We start from the raw sequence: 24,280 nt of genomic DNA, 5'->3' as shown, positions 1-24,280 counted from the left end.
TTTACCTTCTCTCTTCATTTCCCTTCATCTCCATTTCCCTTCTCTCTCCATTTCCCTTCATCTCCATTTCCCTTCTCTCTCCATTTCCCTTCATCTCCATTTCCCTTCTCTCTCCATTTCCCTTCTCTCTCCTGTCTCCCTCTCTCCCATTTCCCTTCTCTCTCCATTTCCCTTCTCTCTCCTATCTCCCTCTCTCCCATTTTCCTTCTCTCTCCATTTCCCTTCTCTCCATTTCCCTTCTCTCTCCTACCTCCCTTATCTCCATTTTTCTTCTCTCCCCATCTCCTCTCTCCATTGCCCTTCTCTCTCTTATCTCCCTCTCTCCATTTCCCTTCTCTCTCCTATCTCCCTTATCTCCATTTTTCTTCTCTCCCCATCTCCTCTCTCCATTGCCCTTCTCTCTCTTATCTCCCTCTCTCCATTTCCCTTCTCTCTCCTATCTCCCTTATCTCCATTTTTCTTCTATCCCCATCTCCTCTCTCCATTGCCCTTCTCTCTCTTATCTCCCTCTCTCCATTTCCCTTCTCTCTCCTATCTCCCTTATCTCCATTTTTCTTCTCTCCCTATCTCCTCTCTCCATTGCCCTTCTCCTTCCTATCTCCCTCTCTCCATTTCCCTTCTCTCTCCTATCTCCCTCTCTCCCATTTCCCTTAATTCTCTCTCCATTTCCCTTCTCTCTCCCATTTCCCTTCTCTCTCCATCTCCCTCTCTCTCCATTTCCTTCCCATCACACACTCTCAGCAACTCCCACCGGACAACCTCTCCAGCTTCCGCCAGTCACGACATCCACATCTCAAAGGGTCTATTAATTCTTAACACTTCGGCGCCCAAGCATGTATTTGACAAGGCTTTCGTAGGAATTTTGAGCATTTTCAGTGACCCTGGTGATAGTTTGGCCATTTTTCCGTAATTTGAACGTTAAAAAATCGTGATATCTCTGCCAATACCATGAAAACATTAATGAAACATGTGATACTCTGATATAGAAGCATGCTTTCTACTATGTCTTTAAATTATGGTGTGACGAACGGGTAGTATGCACGTCCAGTTATTTTTTCAACCCTGTATGATCTTAGCTAGAGGTTAAGTGACATTAATGGGGCAGAAATAGTTAAGTGTAAGAATCACCTGTTGACTGCTGCAGTGAAGAGTTCTAAACGAGGCTAAATATTGATGAAAATGAGATTACAAGCATTCACGACTAAAACTTTGTACAGGAGATTACTATAAGGCTATATGCTGCAAGTGTGATAGTGAACATGTATCCCAAATAACATCAATAAGAGAGGAGGGCTGGGAGGGAGGCATGAACGGTAGGCGTCGTGTGGGAGAGGGGCGGTGGGGTGGGGGGGAGTGCAAGGATAATAGGTGCCGCTTAACAGTCTTTCCGGCATTTCACTCATATAAAAACTATCTGTGCTCCAACATCAACGTAGCCATTTACTAGTGCTGAGAAACAGACGAATCATAGCCTATCAGTGTGAAGAAATGCATTGGTGTATGAAAGAGTATGAGCTAAAAGGTATACACATGGAAGGTCCTGTACGATAGTGTGAGTTGGAGACTCTGGCATCGCTCTAAGGAATCTCGCCAGACTAACCACAAACTCAGGATTACTCAGCACTAAGCAGACGTCATTCAACCTTCCTCGAGTTAGGTTGTCGCTGCGCCGCTCGTCACGTCCGTCATCTACCTGTCTGCCACCTGTATCTTTCCAGCGCTCCAGTGGGAAAGGTGTTTGCAGGTGAGTGAGTGTATATTATCCCGTTTATTTGTTCTTGTTCACTTTATCCAAGAAAATTCAATGTGTTTGTGGTTTGATATGAACTATAGGGGCGGAGTTACGTGCTGTCATTCCCACGCTTTCTAGTACAAGGAGCCTAGAGAAGATAAACTTTAGAATCCTTGGTTTAGTGAGAAGAGTATGTGTGTGTGTGTGTGTGTGTGTGTGTATAAGTAGATGGGGTTGTTATATCGTCCTATTTGTTTGTTCTTGTTCACTTGTCAAACGAAATGCAAATAAGTGTTAGAGGTTTGATATTAACTACGGAAATGTTGTTTAGGGTTTGAGGGAGAAGAGGGTAACGGTATGTGTTGTATTATTTCAAGGCTTTACTGAGAATGCATAAGGGAGAGTGTGTTCTGCTGTTCATTTATTTTTATTCACCTGTCAGACGAAATGCGACTTGTGATTTAACATTAACTAGGGTAGTGTTGTTAATATTTTTTTAAGGTTAGATATGATGGTTGTGTTGTGTTCAACGCTTTAGTGTGTATACCGGGAGTGTATTTTGTCTTTTTTCTTCCGTCACTTTGTCAAACGATGTATGTAACTTGTTTGGGGTTTGGTCTGAACTAGGAGAGAGAGAGAGAGAGAGAGAGAGAGAGAGAGAGAGAGAGAGAGAGATGAGGTAGGTAAATTTTTAGTGGTGTCATTCCGCCGTTTATTTAGTAAGGTGTGTACAGGTACAAGGGAGTGTAAAGTATTTGTTCTTCACTTTGTCAAACCTAATGCATCTTGTTCGCGGTTTACTCTGAACTGTGGAAGTGTTATATTTAGGTTAGGGAGGTGCGGGATGGTGGTAGTGTTAAGCTGTTGAGATGTGTAATAGATAGCCCGGCGGCCTATATATAGAGTCCCTAGTTGCGGTGATTTCATTTGTAACGGGTTGGGCCTACCTTTATCAGCCCGCCACCAGCACAGCCGTAATCTACGATATGCGTTTTATCTTAATTTTTTGAGCCTTGACCTTAGCCATGAATGAGCAGTAGTACTTTAATGACTAAGCAGTTAGCACTTTAATTTGTTACCCTTTTGTTTTATGTACCCTTTTGTTTTATGGTTTGTAACTCTGGACAAAATTTAATGAGGATTAGGCGTTTGAGGAAATGAAAACGCTCCGCACATCGACAGGTTGATAATGACAACTACAATTTGTCTCAGATTTATTATTATTATATTTTTTTAACGTTCTGCACATGGCGCCGGTAGGCTTTCTTGGTGGGGCTTGATGGTCGGCCCCATCCATGGCCTAGCTCTAGAATGCCATGCCCCAACACGAGCTTTTGCTGACAGCTTTTGCTCGCGGGATGGCTCACTCGCGAGCTTTTGCTCCTGCGTTTAGCTCGCCGCTTGGACGGGGAGCAGCTCGGCGAGCCGCGAGCTGGCAGTCAAATGAGCTTTGGTGCACCGATATGTGAATAATATTGTTGTGCTGGAAGCTTCCCCCGGCGACCATAGGCCTCTAGAAGGCTCCCGGAGAAACGAGCAAAGGGGGCGGGGAGCAAGGCGAGCCGTCCGCGCCCCGCGGGGCGCGGCCAGGCGCCAGGCGGGAAGTGTTGCCAACTCGCATATATTTTTGCTAAATGTTCTTGTATGATCTAAAATATACTGTAACATTCTAGACTGTGCTGTTCTGGATATATATAGGAGAAGAGGGCGAGAGAGTCCCAGTTCCAGTCATAGTAAGCTAGTGGTAAGTGAAGAGTCAGAGTGAAGTGTACTACTAAGGAAGAATATTAAACTACAGAAGCTGTGCGAAGTGTTTACATATCTCCCTCCCACGGAGTCTCCTGACGGCGACACGGAACCCAAGTAACACGTCCGGCATAACAATATATATTGCCTAGTGTATTGGATCCGTATACCCATGATATTAGAGAACTTATTCACATACTCGTTTGATGTTTGATGGTGTTTGTAATAATTTATAGTATTGTGAAAACTAGTATTGGTTTTTATTTTGATTTCTGGATCCCTGACCAAGACCAAGACCGCCCAGCTGAAGTAAACACTCGCCATGATCACCTTCGCTCCTAGTTCTAGAGTTCATTGGTCCTCCGGTATTATGCATTCTTTAATATTTAGAGTCGGGGACCATCCCGAGTTGTGGTACCACAGCCATCCTCATTTAAGTCTACGCTGAAGAAAGTTATGATGTTGTACACACCATGGGTCTCCCTCCCTTCTCTTCAGCCATGACCGAACCCAGACTCGTCTTTTCTTCTTCTGCGCTCGTTGAATAACGGCAAGTAATGCCGTCACAGCTGCACACTTAGCCGTAATGCCACCCTGCGGTGACAGAGTGGCGACTGAAAAATCCCAACTCGTGGTGGCGGGCGGGATGCGATTATGAAAACATTATACTCCTGGACGCCGCGCCCGCACTCTAACAACTCCGCCACCGCTTCTGCTGTATAACTGCTGATGTAAACGTTGCATACGAATCTTTCCAATCAGCTTTGTTGCCGACGCCATTCAGATAGCGAAGCTGTCATGGACCTGTCAAGTCACAGTGAAGGACGCAACACTCGCGCGCCCAGACGTTTGTTCATCCATGGTCTGATGACATGCTGGGCTCGTGGACTCCGGGCAGTACCCATCAGAAAAGAGCTCTTGTGGGTACTTATGGGACCTTACCCCCCCTATCCCCTTGCTCAAGAGTAGCTAACGAGTAACCGCACCTGTCATAGTAAAACCTCAACTGGTCTGAGCTCGGATCAAACCTCAGCCTGGCACGTGACCGGCAAAGGATACCGGTATTCACTGAGCTATAAAGTGGTTGTGTGTGTGTGTGTGTGTGTGTGTGTGTGTGTGTGTGTGTGTGTAACTGACGGGCTGGAGCCGACCAAAAGGCCCCGTGGCCATGAGAGCCTGCAGTCGCTATGGGCAGTAGATCAAAAAGTCCCCGTCGAATAAATATATAGGTAAAGATCAGTCTTTGGTCCCAAAAGATGTATATCGGGTCCATTCCTCCGCACATTTGTATCCCCTGCACTGCGGAACCTGGGAGCGTAGAGTGTACACTGTACGATTACATACGTACATCCGAGGCAGTAGTTGTCTATTGGTCTTGGACAGTAGTACCCTTTGATGATTCTGACCAATCTACGTCCTCGTGCTGTATCCGGGTCACCTGATTGTTACCTCTCTCTCTCTCTCTCTCTCTCTCTCTCTCTCTCTCTCTCTCTCTCTCTCTCTCTCTCTCTCTCTCTCTCTCTCTCTCTCTCTCTCTCTCTCATAGAAATATAGAATACAACGTTATTTATATGGTCAACAATCCGAGGAAGCCAAACGGACGGCTACCATTGCCCACACACTCTTTGCCTCGGGCTGGAGTCTCCCCCTTCACCTCGGAGGGTTAGAAAAGAACATGATGCTGCAGATTCAAACTTGACAACAACAGTGACTCGTGATTTGGTGATAAGGGACGGGAAAGGCCTCAGAATAAGAAGGATCTTGCAAGGGTATGTGGAGAAGGTGTATGGAATAAATATAGGCTATTGTCATGTGACGTGCAGGATTTTTGTGAAAGAGGTGAGTGGGGCCACTATAAACACTTTCCTACCGGCGCCATAGGCGGAAACGTAAAAAAATAAGTCACAAGGGAGCCTTCGCTCAGCCCGTTTAAAGGTAGTTCTGTCTTCTTATAAATGGGCCTCATTAATAGCCAGGAAAGCATTGATGTGATGATGTGAGAATCCTGATATCGGTGTTTCCAGGGTTTCGAGATGCCCGGACCAATGTCTCTAGTGTTTCCAGGAATGCTTACTTGTGATTACACCTTGTCTTCCTGTCATCTCGAGTAAAGTATCTTTAAAGAAACGTGCACTCATATCCTATATGATGGTATCCCATGCGCAGCTATATAAGAGTATCCCACAGCGCTGCGTGTATGTGTAGTCAGCAGGCGTGCACGTGGGAGGAAACTCCAAGTCACTGTGATGTTGCACGGGTAAGGGAAGGTTGATCGGGAGAGAAAGCGCCAAATCAGTGCTGGCTGCTGTGCTGGAAACTGCAAACATATAACTCCCCATCGCCCTCGGACCTTCACTTCCCTTCGTTTTTATCACCTGCGTGTTTACATTACTGGAAAAGGTAAAAAATGATTGATCTCAGCATAGTCTACGCCCTACAGGCATGTGCTTCGGGTGACTGAAACGAACCTAAACATTGAGTAACAAGTGTTGGTGCTTCTAACCACCTGTTGTGATTGTTGGTACACGGAATTGAGCAGTTAGCATAATGATTTGTCTCCTCCGGTTGATATAGTGTTGGAATGAGGTGTGTTGAGGGCTTGTCATATGATCTTTTTGTGCTCGCTAGAAGAATTTTTTTTATTTCGCGATGCTTGGCCGATACGTGCGCTATAGTTGAGCTTTTCGTCTTGGTAATTGTGCCCGATACTCTAATGATATCTTGCACATCTATGCTTAGGTCTGGATCTGGATACATGATGCGCAGGGCACACGTACAGGTGCATAACACGCATATTTGTGTAGGCTGCTGGAGGGACGGGGGAGCCGAGTGTGCAGGGGAGGGAAGTGAATCAAGTGTAATGGTTAGTGTTGATGTGTTGTGGTGACAAGTGAGTGTGTATTTGTTTTCTGAATGAGTCTATTGTACCGTAGTTTAAAATCTGTTGAGGAAGGCTGTTCCAGTCACTTATGGTGCGTGGAAAGTATGAGTGCTTGTATGTGTCAGTGTTAGTGTGATATGTTTGGTATTTATGGATGTGTGTGTTACGAGTACGTTGACTGCGTTGTGTAAGTATATATGTGGGTCAATGTCAATGTGAGTGTTTGTGATTTTGTACATAAATGTATAAGTGTGTGCTTGTCTGCGTAAGTGAAGAGGTTCCATGTTTATCTGTTGTTTGATCCGTGTTGTGATGCCAGGCGTTCGAGTGTAATTGTTTGTAATTAACCTAGCCGCCTTGGTGTTGATTTATTCTAACCTATCAATGTTTGTGTGTGTAAGGATCCCACACCGTGGAGCAGTATTCAAGTGTTGGTCTCACAAGTGTGTCTTAAGCTATGTGTTTGATGTCAGATGTGCAGCTGTGTAAATTCCTCCTCAGGAACCTCGGAGTTAGGTTGGCTGTGGCACTGATGTGGTCTATGTGGGTGTTGAACTTAAGGTTAGTGGATAGGTGGACACCAAGATACTTGTGTGTGTGGACTGATTCTAGTTCTGAATTATGGAGAGTGTAAATGTGATGGATGGGGTTGTGAGCTCTGGTGAATCTTAACAGCTAGTTTGCATTTGTCTGGTCGGAAGTGCATCTGCCGTATTTGCACACATGATTTAGTGATCTGGTTTGTTTTAGAGACACTTTCACAGTGTCTTTGTAATCGTCCAAACCAAACTCTTCAATCTTCTACACTCCACAATGGTTAGATTTTCGATACAACACACGAGATTTCCCGTATAGTTTCCTCAATTTTTTTTAACTAAAACATGAACACCAAACACTACACAAGGAATTTTCGAAGTCTTTGGTATTGGTTTGGAGGCTTACTAACCCATCATGGCGAACTGTGAAAGTGGCCCTCAATCTATTTCCATTACGCTGCAGAATGGCTCCCCAGAGAGGTGGTCCCAACGCTGCCGCCGTCACCCCCGACCCTGATCCGCCTACGCCCGTGAAGAGCACCATCTCCCTCGTTATCAATAATAAGACCTACACAGGTGAGGGGCTGCACAGGTCAAGAATGCAGAGTACTGTAGGGAAGTTTTCATATTTTTAAGCATAACCAGTAACCTATATCATTATAAAAATTTGTAAAGTTTTAGGTAGGCAGTTTTTTCTTCCCCCGAACAGAAATGATTTTTTAATTTTTTTTTATTAGCTTGCATTAAAGATGAGTGGATGTGGCAGGATAAGAGAAAACTTGACTGACATTCTCTCTCTCTCTCTCTCTCTCTCTCTCTCTCTCTCTCTCTCTCTCTCTCTCTCTCTCTCGTGGGTGTGTGAGGATGCGGACTCCACGCTCCAATGCCACACCCAGCTGGCACTGCTATTGAAGTCATCTTTTGTCGATTATGCAGACTGCGTGACGCTCCGCTCCACCAGGGTCTAAAGGAACTGTTCAGCGTCACTATTCTCTTCTGAATAAACTTCATGAATACAAGCGATTCATCGGTATTAAATTTATATTTGATGATTAGTAGTATTTTCAGGACAGTAGCTTTCCCTAATGTTCATCTATCACTATCATCACTATCATTAAAAGCTATGTTGTTAAATAATGTATATGTCTTACCAACCCACGTGGGCCTGCAAGGCGTGGAACGAAGTCAAAATAATCCAATGACATCTGTTTTGAAGAGGAAGGAGACCTTTAATAACATCGCCTCGTGGCCCTTCATTATTAAAGTCAAATTTCGTGTATTCTCGTTGGGGACCACACCCAGACTGTCTCTTGACCTATTTGGCACACACACACACACACACACACACACACACACACACGTTATTAGGCTGCAAGGTAATCCACAATCGCATTCTCAAGACCATGATATGAATTGTTCGTATTTTGTCCTCGAGCGGTTGCCAGCTTGCCGTGATCGAGGAGTATGATGTTCTCGCTGTGAATTAATGCTTTGATGAACAGTGCGTTGCGAGGCAAGAGGCTGGCGACTGTTGGCACGTAAGTTGCCCCCAGTGCTTGTTCAAGGCCATAGTCCCTGCCCTGCACCACGCAATTTGCTTTGGGTTCAGTAGGGACTGTGCGATATTATGTAGCGCGCTGTAATGCATTAATGTAGAGGTAGCCATCGCATCTCTCTGTCTATCTGCAGTGGGTCCCGAGGTGCCTCCATGGACGCGGCTGGTGGACTTTATCCGGGAGGTGGTGAAGTCGCCGGGCACCAAGGCGCTGTGTCGCGAGGGCGGCTGCGGCGTGTGCACAGTGGTGGCCACGGCGCCCGACCACGAGAACGAGGGGCGCACCAAGACCTTCAGCGTGCAGGCGGTGAGTGAAGGAATGAGGCAGTAAGGAGAAGGCAGGCAATAGAAAGAGGAGAGAAAGAAGGGAAATGCAGGCAATAGAAAGAGTATAAAGGCAATAGAAAGAGTATATAGGCAATAGAAAGAGTATATAGGCAATAGAAGGAGTATATAGGCAATAGAAGGAGTATATAGGCAATAGAAGGAGTATATAGGCAATAGAAGGAGTATATAGGCAATAGAAGGAGTATATAGGCAATAGAAGGTATATTGAGGCAATAGAATGAGTATATAGGCAATAGAAGGAGTATATAGGCAATAGAAGGAGTATATAGGCAATAGAAGGAGTATATAGGCAATAGAAGGAGTATATAGGCAATAGAAGGAGTATATAGGCAATAGGAGGAGTATATAGGCAATAGGAGGAGTATATAGGCAATAGAAGGAGTATATAGGCAATAGAAGGAGTATATAGGCAATAGAAGGAGTATATAGGCAATAGAAGGAGTATATAGGCAATAGAAGGAGTATATAGGCAATAGAAGGAGTATATAGGCAATAGAAGGAGTATATAGGCAATAGAAGGAGTATATAGGCAATAGAAGGAGTATATAGGCAATAGAAAGAGAATGCAAGCAATGTGAAGAGGAGGAGAATGCCGAGAGGAGACAAAGAACACGAGACAGAAGGAGTAAAAGTAAAGAAAAAGTGAAAAAGAGAGGAAGGAGACCGAGGAGGCGGCAGGCATTATGAAAAGGAGAATGTAAAGAGAAGAGAATGAGAAGGAAAATGTAGAGGAGAATACAGAGGAGGCAGGAGATAAAGAGGAGATAAGATCGAGACAGGAGAGACTAAGGAAGAGAATGCAAGCAAAAGATAATGGAGACTGTGAAGAGGGGGCATTAGGGAACGTGATGAGCTAATATTCATAACATAATATCAGTTATAGTTGGCATAATACCTATACTTACTACGGAAATTGCGCTGTCGTAATTAAGAGGCATTGCTGAATATAATCTACTTTGTGACTTTTTTTATATTCTAAGATGCACTTCAGATTTATATACATCGCATTACTTTATAGAATGTCATTGTGGGCCAAGAATAATTTTTGGAGCGAGTTTTAAGCCTTCCACGCCCCCCTCCCCCCCTTCCCTTTCGCAGCGTACTTATTGATTGAACAAAGAATGACTTTAAACATTCAATTCATCATTAATATAAACTAATTAGCGGATCTCGAGTCATCACGTCTGGTCAAGGAGCCACTTGAGAACTCGCTTAATTCGTGTGGCGAGAGATTATTTTGCTTGTGGCGCCTGATGGATAGGAAGCGGTGATCTATCATGATACGAGGCCTGATACGAGGTGGCAGGGTTTGCGAGAGGGGTGCACTGTGCGTGCTTTTTTTTTATAGTCTCTGCCCGATACGTAATGTTGTCTACTTCTGACTGTTAGGGACACGTTTGGGGTATCTTCTCTTGAGTACGTCAACTGCTATTTTGTGATGAACCCTTGCGAGTTTTATTATTTTTTTTAATAATCTGCGCCGCCTCTCTCAACACACGCGCGCCACATGCTTAGTGGTATCAGATTATTATAATCTGATACTCATTGTATTAAATAACCGGATAGTGGAATGACATGAAAGTTACGGCTTATGAATACTAGTATACACACTTGGCTCTTCCAACACATTCTCGTACTGGTTACATAGCTAGCATTTTGTGACGTTTTGCAAGAAGAAAGTTCAACAGCTGCTCAGACTGCTCAGGCCGGGATTCGAAACCCAGGCCCGCTGATTCGAAGCTAGGCACTCCAAGCAATGGCGAAAGAAAGATGTGATACGAAAGTGTCTCATTGTGTTCTACAAAGTTCAGATCGTCATGTAAAGTATCAAGGGCATTAAGATTGGTATTTAAGATTTAAGAATGTATTATGGAGTACACAATCGACCACTAAAAGGGCTAGTTAAAGGGTTATCAAGAATAAACTTTCCGAGGTTCACAACTCTATAACCGTATTGCTTTTTTATAGTGGCACCGTAAATAAGTAGCTGAATGGCATTATGAAAAAGAGAATGTAGAGAGAAGAGAATGAGAAGGAAAATGTAGAGAGAAGAGAATGAGAAGGAAAATGTAGAGAAGAGGAGAATACAGAGGAGGCAGGAGATAAAGAGGAGATAGAGATCGAGAAAGGAGAGAATAAGGAAGAGGATGAAGGCAATATAAAGATAATGCCAATGGTTTATGGAGAATGTAGAGAGAAGAGAATGAGAAGGAAAATGTAGAAGATCGAGGAGAATACAGAGGAGGCAGAAGATAAAGAGGAGATAGAGATCGAGAAAGGAGAATAAGGAAGAGGATGAAGGCAATATAAAGATAATGCCAATGGTTTATGGAGAATGTAGAGAGAAGAGAATGAGAAGGAAAATGTAGAGAAGATCGAGGAGAATACAGAGGAGGCAGAAGATAAAGAGGAGATAGAGATCGAGAAAGGAGAGAATAAGGAAGAGGATGAAGGCAATATAAAGATAATGCCAATGGTTTATGGAGAATGTAGAGAGAAGAGAATGAGAAGGAAAATGTAGAGAAGATCGAGGAGAATACAGAGGAGGCAGAAGATAAAGAGGAGATAGAGATCGAGAAAGGAGAGAATAAGGAAGAGGATGCAAGCAATAAAGAGAATGGTATACATCTTCCTGTGTTGTTCTTGTTCCAGTGCCAGGCCTTGGTGTATGCCTGTGCCGGGTGGAGCATAGAGACGGTGGAGAGCCTCGGGAACCGCTACAAGGGCTATCACCAGATCCAGAAGGCCCTGCACGGGTTCTATGGGACTCAATGTGGCTTCTGCTCGCCAGGCATGATCATGACGATGTATGGGTGAGTGTCTGGCTGCTTCATGACTTGACTGCCATTATTTGCCCCATGTTGTATCTACTGATGTTGGTTGGCACTCTTATCCCATTTTCTATTTATTCATATTATCAGGTATTGGCATTGACGATTTTTTCATTTATTTATTTGTTTTTATTTTTTTCGCTTTATTTGACTTATTTTTATTTTGTACTTTATTTATTTTTATTTGATTTTGTTTTATTCTTTATTGATTATTTATGCTATCAGGCACTGGCAATGATGATGATTTGCTGCGGATGATTCTTTTTCTTCTGTGTAGGACAGTACTACAATATCATTCAGTAAGTGGACGCATCGATCAGCAAATGACATACAATTAACATTTTTTTAAAGTTGAGGCCCTTCACTTTAAAATAGGAACCCTAAAACATGAAGTAATTGATGTGCACATTAATTAACGACACTTCTGATTGAGCATAACTGAGCAGAATTTATGTCATTTGGTGGTCGTATAGCACTATTCCTCATACAATTTTAGGTTCTATCTGTATTTTCCATTCAATCTGGGGAGCTCGAAACATTTCCATCAGTGAAGAATGTTATTAAATTTATTCAATACAAAAGTGACTCCGTCCTAATGCAGGCAAGAATTAAGGTAAGTAATGCAATGAAACAAAGAAATTTAAGGAAAGAACAAACTAAATATACAAATTAAGAAAAGTAAAGAATGGAAGGAGAAAGTAAAACGAAGTAAGACAATGAGACTAAGGTATATAAAAGGTAAATTATTGTGATTCTCAGGGTTAGGTCAACTGCCCTACAGCCTCCTAATGTTTTCAATCCTCCCCTCCTCACCTCCCAGCCAGACTAAGGGCACGGATTCCCTCACCTCTGCCAAGGTTGAGGCTGCCATGGACGGGAACATCTGCCGTTGCACTGGCTACCGGCCCATCTTGGACGCCTTCAAGTCCCTGACGGTGGATGCTGACCCCAGCCTGAAGGAGAGACTGGTGGACATAGAGGTGTGTGTGTGCATGTGTGTGTGTGTGTGCGCAATAGTATGGTATGTATGTCGTGTCTGCTTAATTTATGCTCTAGTGTACAATCTTTGTGTTTTCAGCATTACAGTGTTGGTTCATTTTGGTTAATTTAAGTGTTTTGGTTCACAAGCAAAATTCCAGAACTAATTAAGCTCATAAACCGAGGTATGACTGTATATTTCTTGTTTAGGAGGCTTACAATGGTGGGTGCCAGAAGAACGGCACCAATGGATGTGGAGGCTGCAAGGGTAAGGAAGGTGGTGGCTGCAGGGAAAGGACCGCACCCTTGCCCGTTCCAGAGCCACTTGAGGTTTCTGTTGGCTCCGTCCGCTGGTTCCGACCAACCACCGTGGAGGTTAGTGGCAGTGTACTTTCATTATGGTTTTATAAATAATTTTGTTTGTCTCTAAAGAGAATTATGTGCAATTTTCATATGGAAGTGATTTTGTATGATCTTTCAATTTCATGAAAATTTTGATTGGCATATAAAATATAAAATAAATACCTTAATAGTCTTGGAGCTTTTAATAACTTTTCATTTGCAGGGCATCTACAATATACTGAACACTGTTGGTACAGAAGAGAAATACCGCATTGTTGTGGGCAACACAGGACAAGGTACCATTTATGAATTCAAATGTATTGCTTCTTATTTTTTTAATACTATTCCTTTGTATTTTATCTCTACCCATCTTTATTCTTCTTATGCATTAATTCACTGATCCTTGCCAACAGGAGTGTTCAAGAACGATGGTCCATATTCTGTCTACATATCTACGGATGGTGTCAAAGAGCTGTATGCCACCACCCTGGCTGAGCCTCTCAAGCTAGGGGCCAATGTGAACCTTACGAGGGCCATGGAGGTGTTCCAGCACATGGCCAGGGCAGTGCCAGGCTTTGAGTACCTGCAGGTCCTCGCTGACCACTGGCAGGTGGTGGCCAACGTGGCAGTCAGAAATGTTAGTGCAAGCAGGATAGTGTAACAATATTACTCCTTGTATCTGCAATCTTTTCTCATCCAGACATGATGGTGGAATATCTCTTGAAAGTTTTTTGACAATCATGGTCTCTACAATAGAGTGGCCACTTATGCCTTGAGTTCCACAAAAGCTGAAAATTTCAATAAAATACGTTCAGATTGATGTATAGCAAATCATTATAAGTAACATTGCTCTTCCTTTCATCAGGTTGGCAGCTGGGCTGGCAATTTGATGCTGAAACACGCTCATCAAGGATTCCAGTCGGATATTTTCCTTACCCTCCTAGCTGGCAAGGCAGAGCTGACCATTGGCAATGCAGAGGATGCCACCATCACCCACATGGATCTGGAGGAGTTCCTCAGGACAGACATGTTCAGGAAGGTCATCCTCTCGGTGACCCTTCCACGTGCATCACCCAACACCAAGGTAAGGGATTGAGGGAGATGCAAGCAAAGGATTGACAGAAATGAAGGAAGAAGTTCATTTTGGGGAAAAGAAAGAGGGAAGGAATAAGAGGAGTAGGGAATGGTTATGATGAATAAAGGAAGAGGTTCATTTTGGGTAAAGAAAGAGGGGAGGAGTAAGAGGAGTAGGGAATGGTTACAATGTGCACCTCAAAGTAATGTCTTGGCATCTCTCCTCAGTTGCGGACATTCAAGATCACACCACGAGCTGTGAATGCACATGCCTATGTCAACGCCTGCTTCAGGATGGAGGTGGACCCTGCAAATGGCTTCTTGGTCACTGAAAAGCCCCTCATCCTCTTGGGAGGTATCAATCCAAACTTCATTCATGCTGCTCAGACAGAGGACTTCCTGACAAGACGGCGGATTACTGATGCACCAACGGTTGTGGCAGCTGCTGAGAAACTTGGCCAAGAGGTGCAGCCTGACAGCTTCCCACAGGACGCCTCCCCTGCATACCGTCGCAGTCTCTCTCAGGCATTGCTGTATAAAACCATCATAGGATTTTTGGGTGACAAGGTAAAGCCTGAGCTGGCCAGCGGTGGGCCAAACATTGTGCGGCCACTATCCAGTGGAAAACAGGAGTTTGATATGGACCGGGAGGCCTGGCCGGTTGGGGAGCCAGTGCCAAAGCTGGAGTCTGCTACTCAGATCTCTGGTAAGTTATTCTTGGCAGGCTTGGGTTTATACATATTTAGGGAGGGAATGATTGTCTCATCATTATACTACCACTTACAATAGGGTCCATCATTAACATGAGAATATACCTTATGTGGTAATTTTAGACCACAGATCTTGCCATGGAATTTCTGGTAATGCTTTATCTGTGCCTTCCTTCACAGGTGAGGCAACATACCTTGATGACATTCCCTACCTGCCCAGTGAGCTCCACGGGGCACTGGTGCAGGCCACACAAGCCAATGCAAAGATATCCCACGTAGACGCCTCGGAAGCCCTCAACCTGAGTGGTGTGGTGACCTTTGTGACGGCTGCTGATGTCCCTGGAAAAAACAGTTTTGTTGTCTCGGCTGGGGCCCACCCTGACCCTGTGAGTAGAGATCCAGATTGTCCTGTCCTTTCACCAATGTCTTGTTCCAAGCTCTGCCACCCAGTGTCCTGGCCTTGATAGATCCCATGGTGTCCTATTTTTGTGATTAGAACCCTACTGTGTCCTAACCCTGAGAATAAACACTGGTCACCTATCCTGTGAATAGACCTGATCATGGCATGTACAGCAATCTAGTGCTATTTGACAGATTTGCATTACATGGAAAATGATTGAATAATGAAGATGTCAGAAAATGTAGTATATACTATTCTCTCTAACCCCCTTTCTCGGTCTGCCTTATTTCTATTACATCATCAACTGGTACATAGTAGGTTGTTGAAGTGTTGATGATTGATGCCACAGGTATTTGTGGAGGAGCGAACCAAGTATGCCGGCCAGCCAGTGGGTCTGGTGGTTGCCAAGGACAGGGACACAGCACTTCGTGCAGCCCGGATGGTCATTGTGGGGTACGATGACATACGGAAGCCCATCCTCACTATCAAGGAAGCGCTGGCTGCGGGGGATCGGGATGAATTGGCCATAAGCTTTTTGACTGGCAAAGCAGAAGGATCAGTCCTTGGAGACCCTGAAGGTGTGTCCTACAGGGGTGGCAAAGTGGTTCTTCTTGTTGCTCGCCAGCCTGCCATGATTGCTTTTAAGAGGAGCTTCATGAGGGCGTAACCATGGTAGTAGATTAAGGTAACTTAAGATGGAACACTCTTCCCTCGACTATCTATTCTAGTAATTTTTCATTGGTCCATACTTCCCCTTAGCAATGAATGGGTACCAGGTATTAATCGGGGGTTGTGTCCCGTCTCCTGGGATTTGTTCCCTTCTATAATTCCTTCCCCTTCTGTCTCTCTCCGGCATATGACCTCAGATGTTGCGCCGACTAAACAAAACTTTCCAACTTTCCATCCTTCCCCTTTGTGATATATTTATGCCAGAAGAGTGGGTATTCAGGACTTCCATTAGGATGTTCTCCCTTGACGGTCCTAAACCCCTGGGCACTTCTGTGGGGTCACAAGCCAGAATTTTACTCTGGACACCATGCACAAGCAGCACTGTTTTTTACTGATGGGAATTTGACCCACCACTTACTTTGCTAACACTTACTGAGGTTGCACTACAAACACACATAATGTTTGATGAGGTCCTGGACTCTACCTGGGACGAAGTCTTCTGCCATCTTCTCTTTCTTAACAGCCTCTCCTGGAAAATGACATTGACAAGATTGTCAGACTTCTTAAGTGTTGACAGAATTGGTATTTTTTCTTGGTCAGGAACCTAACTACCCTTATTTGTATGAAATACTGTTGGAAAAATAAGTTTATTCAACCACTTCTTATTGAATGCAACCATATTGAAATAATAATAAAGATGTTTGTCCTGCCAGGCCAACTTAAGGCAGCACCACACCAGCTGAAGGGGGAGCTGAGCCAAGGCTCGCAGTTCCACCTCAACATGGAGCCACACGCCGCCAGGGTGGTGCCCACAGAGGATGGCTATGATGTCTACAGCACCACACAGTGGCCCACAGAAACGCAGTCCACTGCTGCCCAAGTGCTTGGGGTCACTGCCAACAGGTGTGTGGGAGGTGCTGGGCTGCTGAGACATGGAAGAAATACAAATAGTTACTACATGCTGTATAGTTTTCACAACTTGAGATTTATAAAATTTTTGCCTATTAATTTTATTTGATATAACTTATTTTGTTCTCCATGTGATGTCACGTGTGCACATTGCATACTTTAATATTTTTTTGTGGAGAAACCATCGTCCTTCCCTGTAAATGAGTCTGTATAACCAAAATTTACTCCCATCCAGTATCAATGTCAGTGTGAGGAGGATTGGCGGAGGCTATGGGTCCAAGATCAGTCGCCAGCACATTTTGTCAACTGCAGCAGCTGTGGCGGCCAGGAAAGTCCAGCAGCCAGTGAGGGTTGTGGCAGATCTCAACACAAACATGATGTATGCTGGTTGGCGGGACCCCTACCTTTCCACATATGAGGTGGGTGTGTGTGTGTAAGAACACGTTCTCTGTGCATGTCTTAAAATGTAAGTTAATTAAGGCCTTGGAAAATGGAACAGGGTTAATAGTATCACTTTTATTTGCCAAGTGTGGTTGTTACCTTATAAGACTTATCATTGTCAAAATATGTAAATGTTTAACAACTGCTGTTATCCCTATCGGTTATTATCTCGTCACGGTCACTTGGCTCTGTTGCTGTCATGATCACTGTCCTCACTTCTCCCATCAGGTTGGGTTTGATGACACTGGCAAGGTGGTGGCTCTCAAAGTTGACATGTACAGTGATGCAGGTCATGTGTCCAATGAGTCACCGGTGGGCTTTTTGGGAAGTGTCATCCAGAACTGTTACCATGTGCCTAACCTGCTCTTCATGCCCCACATGGTGAACACAGACACTGCTGCAAACACCTGGTGCAGAACACCTGGTGAGATGAGTTTGGTAAACATGTTTTGGGGCAGGGATGGATGGCTATTTAATTTCTTACTTCACTTTTCTTGGTTATCTATTTAATTGTTCTAAATGTGAGACCTTTTGTTAATCATTTTGAGGGTTCTGTTCAGACTCAAATGAACATTGATATGGTCTGACTCGGCTGTGAAGTTAGTTTGGGCGGGACCCACTTGAGGAGTTCTCTGGCCATAGCGCTGCTAAATCTTATTTGATATATACAAAATATCTAATACACAATTTCAAATAGTATGTACATGACACGTGAGAGAGAGAGGGATGTATTGGCGGTGATGCAGCAGCGCTGTGAAGTTCGGGTCCCACCGAAACTGACTTCATATGTGTTGGATTATAGTTAATTGTTTTGCTTCCTGGAACACTTTCATCAGGATTTCACCACTCTGACTCTCACTGAAGGTTAAAGTTTAGGGCATAATCAATAGCTACATATTGCAGTGCTTATCTCGGTCACCTTTGTCCTAAAGCCTGTAGTGGGTAAGAACCCATTACCCAAGGACTCAAGGTGTGTGACTGAAATGCCCCCGAGATTTGATTCTCTCTTCTACTATTCTCTCGGCCCCACACGTCTTCTGCGTGTATCGAAACACACGAGAAGTTAATCAAGACAAGGAGAGGGTATTCGCCGGCTGCCTGGGATTAAACCCGCGACCTGCGTGACGGGAGAGCCACTCCTTACCGAGTCGGCCAAAGGGGTACCCCACTCGCCAAGTGGGTTATGGGAGGCTCCCTTATCAGGCCTAGTCACCGCACTACACGACATCTGGGTTACCACAGCTCATCTCTCCCATGTTTCCCTAGGTACCTATTTATTGACCATTCCAAAAGGAAACTATGAACAATTGGATGGGGTTTCTCCTACTTTTTCCTGTCTATATTTTTGCTGCTTACCTTAGCTCGCCCACACCCTCCCTCCCTCCCTCCCACTCAGATAATTGAATACCACGACATGGAAATAATGATCAACCCACTCTCCCACAGGTCATGTCAATGCTATTGGCACCATCGAGAATATACTTGACCACATTGCTTCATACCTGAAGAAGGACCCGCTGGAGGTGCGAAAAGTAAACCTCATCGCCCCGGGAGAGCCGCGCCTTCTTGGGGCACCTCATGAGAACACTCCTCTCAAGGATCGAATTCTGCCCCTGCTGTTAGAGAAAGCCAACTATGCCCAGCGTAAGGCTGAGGTGGACGAGTTCAACAGGGTGAGCACTTAACAGGCCAGAATATCATTGCCAAAGTGGAATTCATGACTGTGGTCTGTACAGATCATTATCATTGGTGGAAGGTTGACTTTATATGCATATAATATTACATAGGTTAATGTCTGATTTTTTTTTTTTTTTTGATACTCCTGATCTTTTATTTATTTATTTAATTTTTTTGATACTCCATTCAGCTTTGACATTTTCATTATGCTTTTCTGCACATTCTTGTATATCATTACTACCTAGTAGTTAATTTTTTTGACTAATCATTTACTTCCTATTCTGCCTTTTTCAGACGAACAGGTGGAAGAAGCGTGGTCTGGCGGTACTGCCAGAATACTATGGTTTTGATTACCCTTCAATGTTCCGCTATGGCATGCAAGTCAGTATCTACGAACATGACGGAACCGTAGCAATCTCCCACGGCGGCATTGAAATGGGGCAGGGCATCAACACAAAGGTTTACTATTAAGTGTTAATTTAAGTCTACGACAGGTTATGATTTATCATAGTTTTATTGTGGGAAGACTATATTTTGTCAAACTTGCTTGCCCTTTGATTACTGTACATTTGTGAAAAACTGAACTTGGAATGGAAACAACAAAGGATACATGGTAACAGTAAAATGCTTCCCCAGGTGGCTCAAGTTGCTGCTTATACACTGGGTGTCCCTCTGGCCCAGGTGGTGATCAAGGCCTCGGACACAATGGTTGGAGCAAACTCTGTTGTCACAGGTGGATCCTTCGGCACCGACCTTTGTGCACACGTGAGTAGGAAGTTCATTCATAGAGACAGCCACAAGGTTGGGGGGTCTTCTGGCACCTCACCTGCTCCCATGCTAGATTACATATCCAAAATCATCCACCTTAAAATTTTGCATGTTTTCCAGGGTATCAGGGTGGCGTGCACAACCCTTAAGCAGCGCCTAGATGTTGTGAAGGAAAAGATGAAGAAAGAATCTGGCAAGGAACCAGAGTGGCTGCAGCTGGTGAAGCACTGCTATGCCCAAGATGTGGATCTGAGCGAGCGCTACTGGTAAGATAAAGGGTAGTTATAAGGAGAAAAGTGCTTGGAACAGTTAGACAAAACTTTTATTTTTTAAGCCACCTGGGTTCTGGGATTTGTTTTTACACTTGTCTTTTCATGTATTTTACAGAATTCATTGGCCTGAGTGAGCTGGAGCAGGAGATGTAGGGCTTAGGTGCAATCATAGAACAAGAGGAAAATGAGGAGCATTTTCTTGATAGTTTTTAATATCAGTTTCATTACATCTGCATGGTCTTGCAAGTATCACACCACCTAGGAGTCTGCAGTCCTTTTGTTTCCATTAACAGGACTGCAGGAAAGGAACACCCTCCACGGTACGACATCTGGGCAGCTTGTTGCCTCGAGGTGGAGGTGGACGTGCTGACAGGCGTGTACTTGGTAAGCTTATGGTGTCAAGAAAAAATCCTTTAACAAAATTTTTAAAAATTGTCTCCATGTTTATTCCTGTATGATGAATAAGAATTTCAGAGATCCTGGAAGTAGGGTGGATTTCATTATGTAAATGTTTGCAGTAGAATTAGATTGGGGGATTATCTTTCTGACAAATTTGTGACAGTAAAAGTAAAGTTGGGGGCATACGCTGTAGCAGCGCATGGTCTCGGTGCTCCTCTCCGTAACATTGGCCCTTGAGCCTGTGGTGGGAGGGAGCCCATTACCCTGGGACACAGGGCCAGTTTGACATCTGGGTTACCACAGTTTATTACCTTCCCCAGGTACCCATTTATCGACCAGCCCGAAAGGGAGGATGAACAGCTGGGTGAGCTGCACGCTGACTGCCAGTAATAGCAATAATTTAATATAAAGTCCATTGGTTTTGCTACAGATTCGTCGAGCAGATGTGATTGAAGATGCAGGCCGCAGCATGAACCCTTATGTCGACGTTGGCCAAGTGGAAGGAGCCTTCATCATGGGGCTCGGCCTCTACACTTCGGAGATGGTCAAATTTGACCCCACCACTGGACAAAAACTTTCTAATGGAACATGGGTACGTAGGACCTTTTTGTTTCTTAAAAATTTCATCATGCAGGATAACTTGCAAAAAGAGATAATTCATTTTAACATCCATTACTATACCTAGTCAAGGTAAAGCCATTACACCTAAAGATTCACAAAAAGATGTACACAATGTACAAGTGTGATCATCACACAACACTGCAACATGGTAAGGAGGAAAAGTAGAAAAAAAAAGAGCAAGATCTCTTTAGAATTAAACCTACAGGGATGCACTTCGTAAGTATTCTTCCTTTTCCTCAGGAATACAAGCCACCAACAGCCCTGGACATTCCTGCAGACCTCCGGGTGACGCTGCTTCCCAACGCCAAGAATCCGTACGGTGTGCTTGGCTCCAAAGGTAATGTAAAAGAAGGCCTTGGATGAATTGAAGGTTTCAATGGTATTAATCATTGCTTTTTTTTTTAAAGCAGTTAAATATTCTTTAAATTTACATATGCCAACAGATTTGTTACATAGACACAGACTTCTGTGTTTGAGCATGTAGGGTTTGTCATTAGAACATCTAAATGACTCAATATCTTGGTATTTATCTTAACTTTTGCCATAACTTAAGTGTCAGTCTGTCATTAACTCAGTTGACTTGGGTATGTGTTAGCCATGCAAATGTGAATGCAACAACCTTGTTGAACTTGAACGGATTTTGTCGAAAATACTAATTTACAAATTTAATTTCAGCCACCGGAGAGCCTCCACTCTGCCTGGCGTATGTGGTGGTGTCTGCCCTGCGTCAAGCCATCACTGCCTTCAGGGCTCAGAATGGAGATGACTCCTGGTTCCAAATGGGTGAGTGTACTGGATTTGGTGCAGAAAGCATAGGAAGGAATTGAATTTCCTCTATATGTGACTGGGGGGACTCTCTCTCGTTGTAGCATCGTTCATTTCTGCGGTCAGGTATTATTTATATACCGAGACTAATTTTAATGACCCATTTAGGATCTATATTGCTGAAATAAACATTAAGATGGAATCATATATTTAACTGTGAAAGTCTTGCTTGAGATTGATTCTTGATAAGTCTGTTGCAAACTTGCCTGGCCTAAATGGTTAAGTCTGATGATATTCAAATAGTGTGACAATATATTTACTCTATTTGTGCCACCTTGATTTCAAATCTACAATTTTTGTAATCACCATTTTAGTAAAACTTTCAAATTAATAAATATCAACTTCAGAATTGGCTGATAAAAGCTAAGGAAATGTTTCATAATTATTATAAAATTTCCGTTGTTTGTACTATGACAAACTATGAACTGAAAAGCATTGGCTACCTCAGTGCATATCAGTGGTAAGATACAAGTAGGTTTCCTAATTGTGTACTTTCTTAACAGATACTCCACTGAGCGTTGAGGCTGTGAAGAAGCTGTGTGGTGCTGAGCCGCAGATGTTCAAGCTGGAGTAGTTTTTGAGCAGCAACAAGGAGTCATTCTGACAGTGAACTGTCAAGTATCTGCAAAAAAAAAGCTATCATTATTTTAAAATACAGGGCATGTTACATTATGGTTTTATTGTTGCTTTGAATAAGTGGCAGATGCAGAGTCTATTTACAATGTTTCCATGGCCAATAATTATAATAGTAGTATTAGATCAAAGTTTATGTAATAGACTTGCCCATCCAGTTACTAATAACTGCACTGTGCATTTGATGTAAAGAAATCACATTTGCACAAGGTAATCAAAAACAAAAGTAACCATAGATTTTTCCTGTTTTACAAACATTGTCCTTTGTGGTAAAAACTAGAACTGAAGAGTAAAGAGGGGCTTAGAATTTGTTAGAAATTGGTCTTAATTCTCCTCTTGAAATTGTTGGAGTCGTAGGCAGGTGGAAATTCATACAAATGACAGCTCCTGTTTGTAGATGCATCTATAAAATGTAGGGATGGGGAAAGCAGCTTATTATATGCCTTATTAACTCTTCTAAAATTCTACAACTAAAATTTTGTTCCACTATTGCTTCCCTCTTTGGTTGTTCCACTATTGCTTCCCTCTTTGGTAAGTGTTCTGAATTTGGTAACTGCATGCTTCTCTCATAAATGGCCTCACTGCACAAGAATTTCTATTCTACTTCCTCCCTATGTTGTCCAGAAAGACAGAAGTATCAGGACAGCTCTTTAACTTAAACTGAATATCCTTCTGGTATCATTCATTAAACATGATCTGTTTCCTTTGATGAAATTGAAACATTGGTTGGATAGTATACTGTAAATATCTCTCATCTTGAGGATATATTGTTGTCAGTTACTTACTTAATTTTAGAGGAAATAATCTCCACTTTCTATTTATATTACTATTTCATTATCACCTGCAGTTTATTAAGGGCCAAGTTATTTTTCGAGAAAAATTAAAACACTGCTCCAATTCACGTAATAGCTACTTACTCCTGTAGAAAGTTTCAAGCCGATATGAAAAACGAAAAAAAAAAAAAATATTGGGGAAAAAAGCCTTAAACTAATTTCGAAGTTGTCACTGATGAGATTAATCATTCGGGAATTGATTTTATTTTTGATTTCATTCCTTAACATGTTAATTAATGGTGAAAAAAAAACTTCAACACGGCTCAAAATCTCCAAATACGCTTTGAAAAAAAAAAAAACTATCATTTACCAATTCCAAAAATGGAAAACAAAATCATTAGAAGACTTAATTTTAAGCTGATACAAAAAGAATGGGTTTTTTTCAGAGATATAATCAAAGGAAGGTCAATAAGTTGCAATTGAGAAAACGGGACGAGAAGGCGCCCGATGAAACTCCGACGCGCGCGGACTAAACTTGCGGCCTGAGGCAAACTATAGATGGCCTTGGGCCTTACCTCCCTTTCCAGCAGCCTGGGACAAATGCCAGATGTTGCCAATTAAAAATAATCCATAAAAAAAAAATTGCTATGAAATTACAAAACAGTTGACACATTTAAGAGGCGTGGTTTGTTTACTTCTGACTCTTTAAATCACTTTAAATATCCTCGTATTGACCTAAAAGTGGGCAAATAGTGTTGCCAGAAAGTAAGAATATTTTTCAGTGTGCTTAACTCATTTTCCAAATTCGGTCGAATTTTTCACTCAAAAAAGTATACCTTCCCCTTAATGCCAACTTCAGCTATAATTAGCATGTGCCACGCTGCCTCAAAGTAGACTATTCACTGGGTTGTTTCTGTGGGAATCCTGAGCAGGCCAAGGGGATCCCCACAAAGCCCATGACTTGAATAGCCCTAAGTCAACATATCCAACCTTAAGGTAATTAGGATGAGGAGGAAACCTGCATTGAGATTTACTGTGGGATATTGTCACAGGGTGGGTGAGGCAACGTGCCCCCAGGTAGTATGCCCTGATTGATTATTATGCACCTCTGTGAATGTATGATACAGAAGTAATAATAAGAAGCAATTTTGAATGTGGGA

General features: G+C 43.1%; 1 protein-coding gene across 2 annotated transcripts; it reads left to right on the top strand.

The window, feature by feature from the left end:
• The first annotated feature begins 1,582 nt into the window (after nt 1-1,582).
• Nucleotides 1,583-22,665, top strand: LOC126984540 (uncharacterized). 2 transcript variants are annotated; one of them, XM_050838258.1, is made up of 24 exons: nt 1,583-1,744; nt 7,359-7,471; nt 8,585-8,757; nt 11,451-11,611; nt 12,450-12,609; nt 12,818-12,982; nt 13,173-13,245; nt 13,363-13,586; nt 13,815-14,033; nt 14,252-14,729; nt 14,914-15,119; nt 15,483-15,711; nt 16,516-16,705; nt 16,947-17,130; nt 17,381-17,576; nt 18,599-18,825; nt 19,124-19,288; nt 19,466-19,594; nt 19,718-19,863; nt 20,163-20,253; nt 20,699-20,860; nt 21,130-21,226; nt 21,565-21,672; nt 22,218-22,665. In XM_050838258.1, the coding sequence occupies exons 2-24, from the start codon at nt 7,360-7,362 to the stop codon at nt 22,286-22,288; spliced, it is 3,966 nt and encodes a 1,321-aa protein (XP_050694215.1). In that variant the 5' UTR covers nt 1,583-1,744; nt 7,359; the 3' UTR covers nt 22,289-22,665. The 2 variants fall into 2 exon arrangements, with proteins under 2 accessions (XP_050694215.1, XP_050694226.1); XM_050838269.1 differs by lacking the exon at nt 1,583-1,744 and adding an exon at nt 5,860-5,878.
• The last annotated feature ends 1,615 nt before the right edge of the window (nt 22,666-24,280 follow it).

Source organism: Eriocheir sinensis, chromosome 5 (genome assembly GCF_024679095.1).
Source record: "Eriocheir sinensis breed Jianghai 21 chromosome 5, ASM2467909v1, whole genome shotgun sequence".
In the NCBI taxonomy this organism is placed as follows: Eukaryota; Metazoa; Arthropoda; class Malacostraca; order Decapoda; family Varunidae; genus Eriocheir; species Eriocheir sinensis.
Note: the sequence above shows the minus strand (reverse complement) of the source record. Positions and strands in the feature narration are given on the sequence as shown.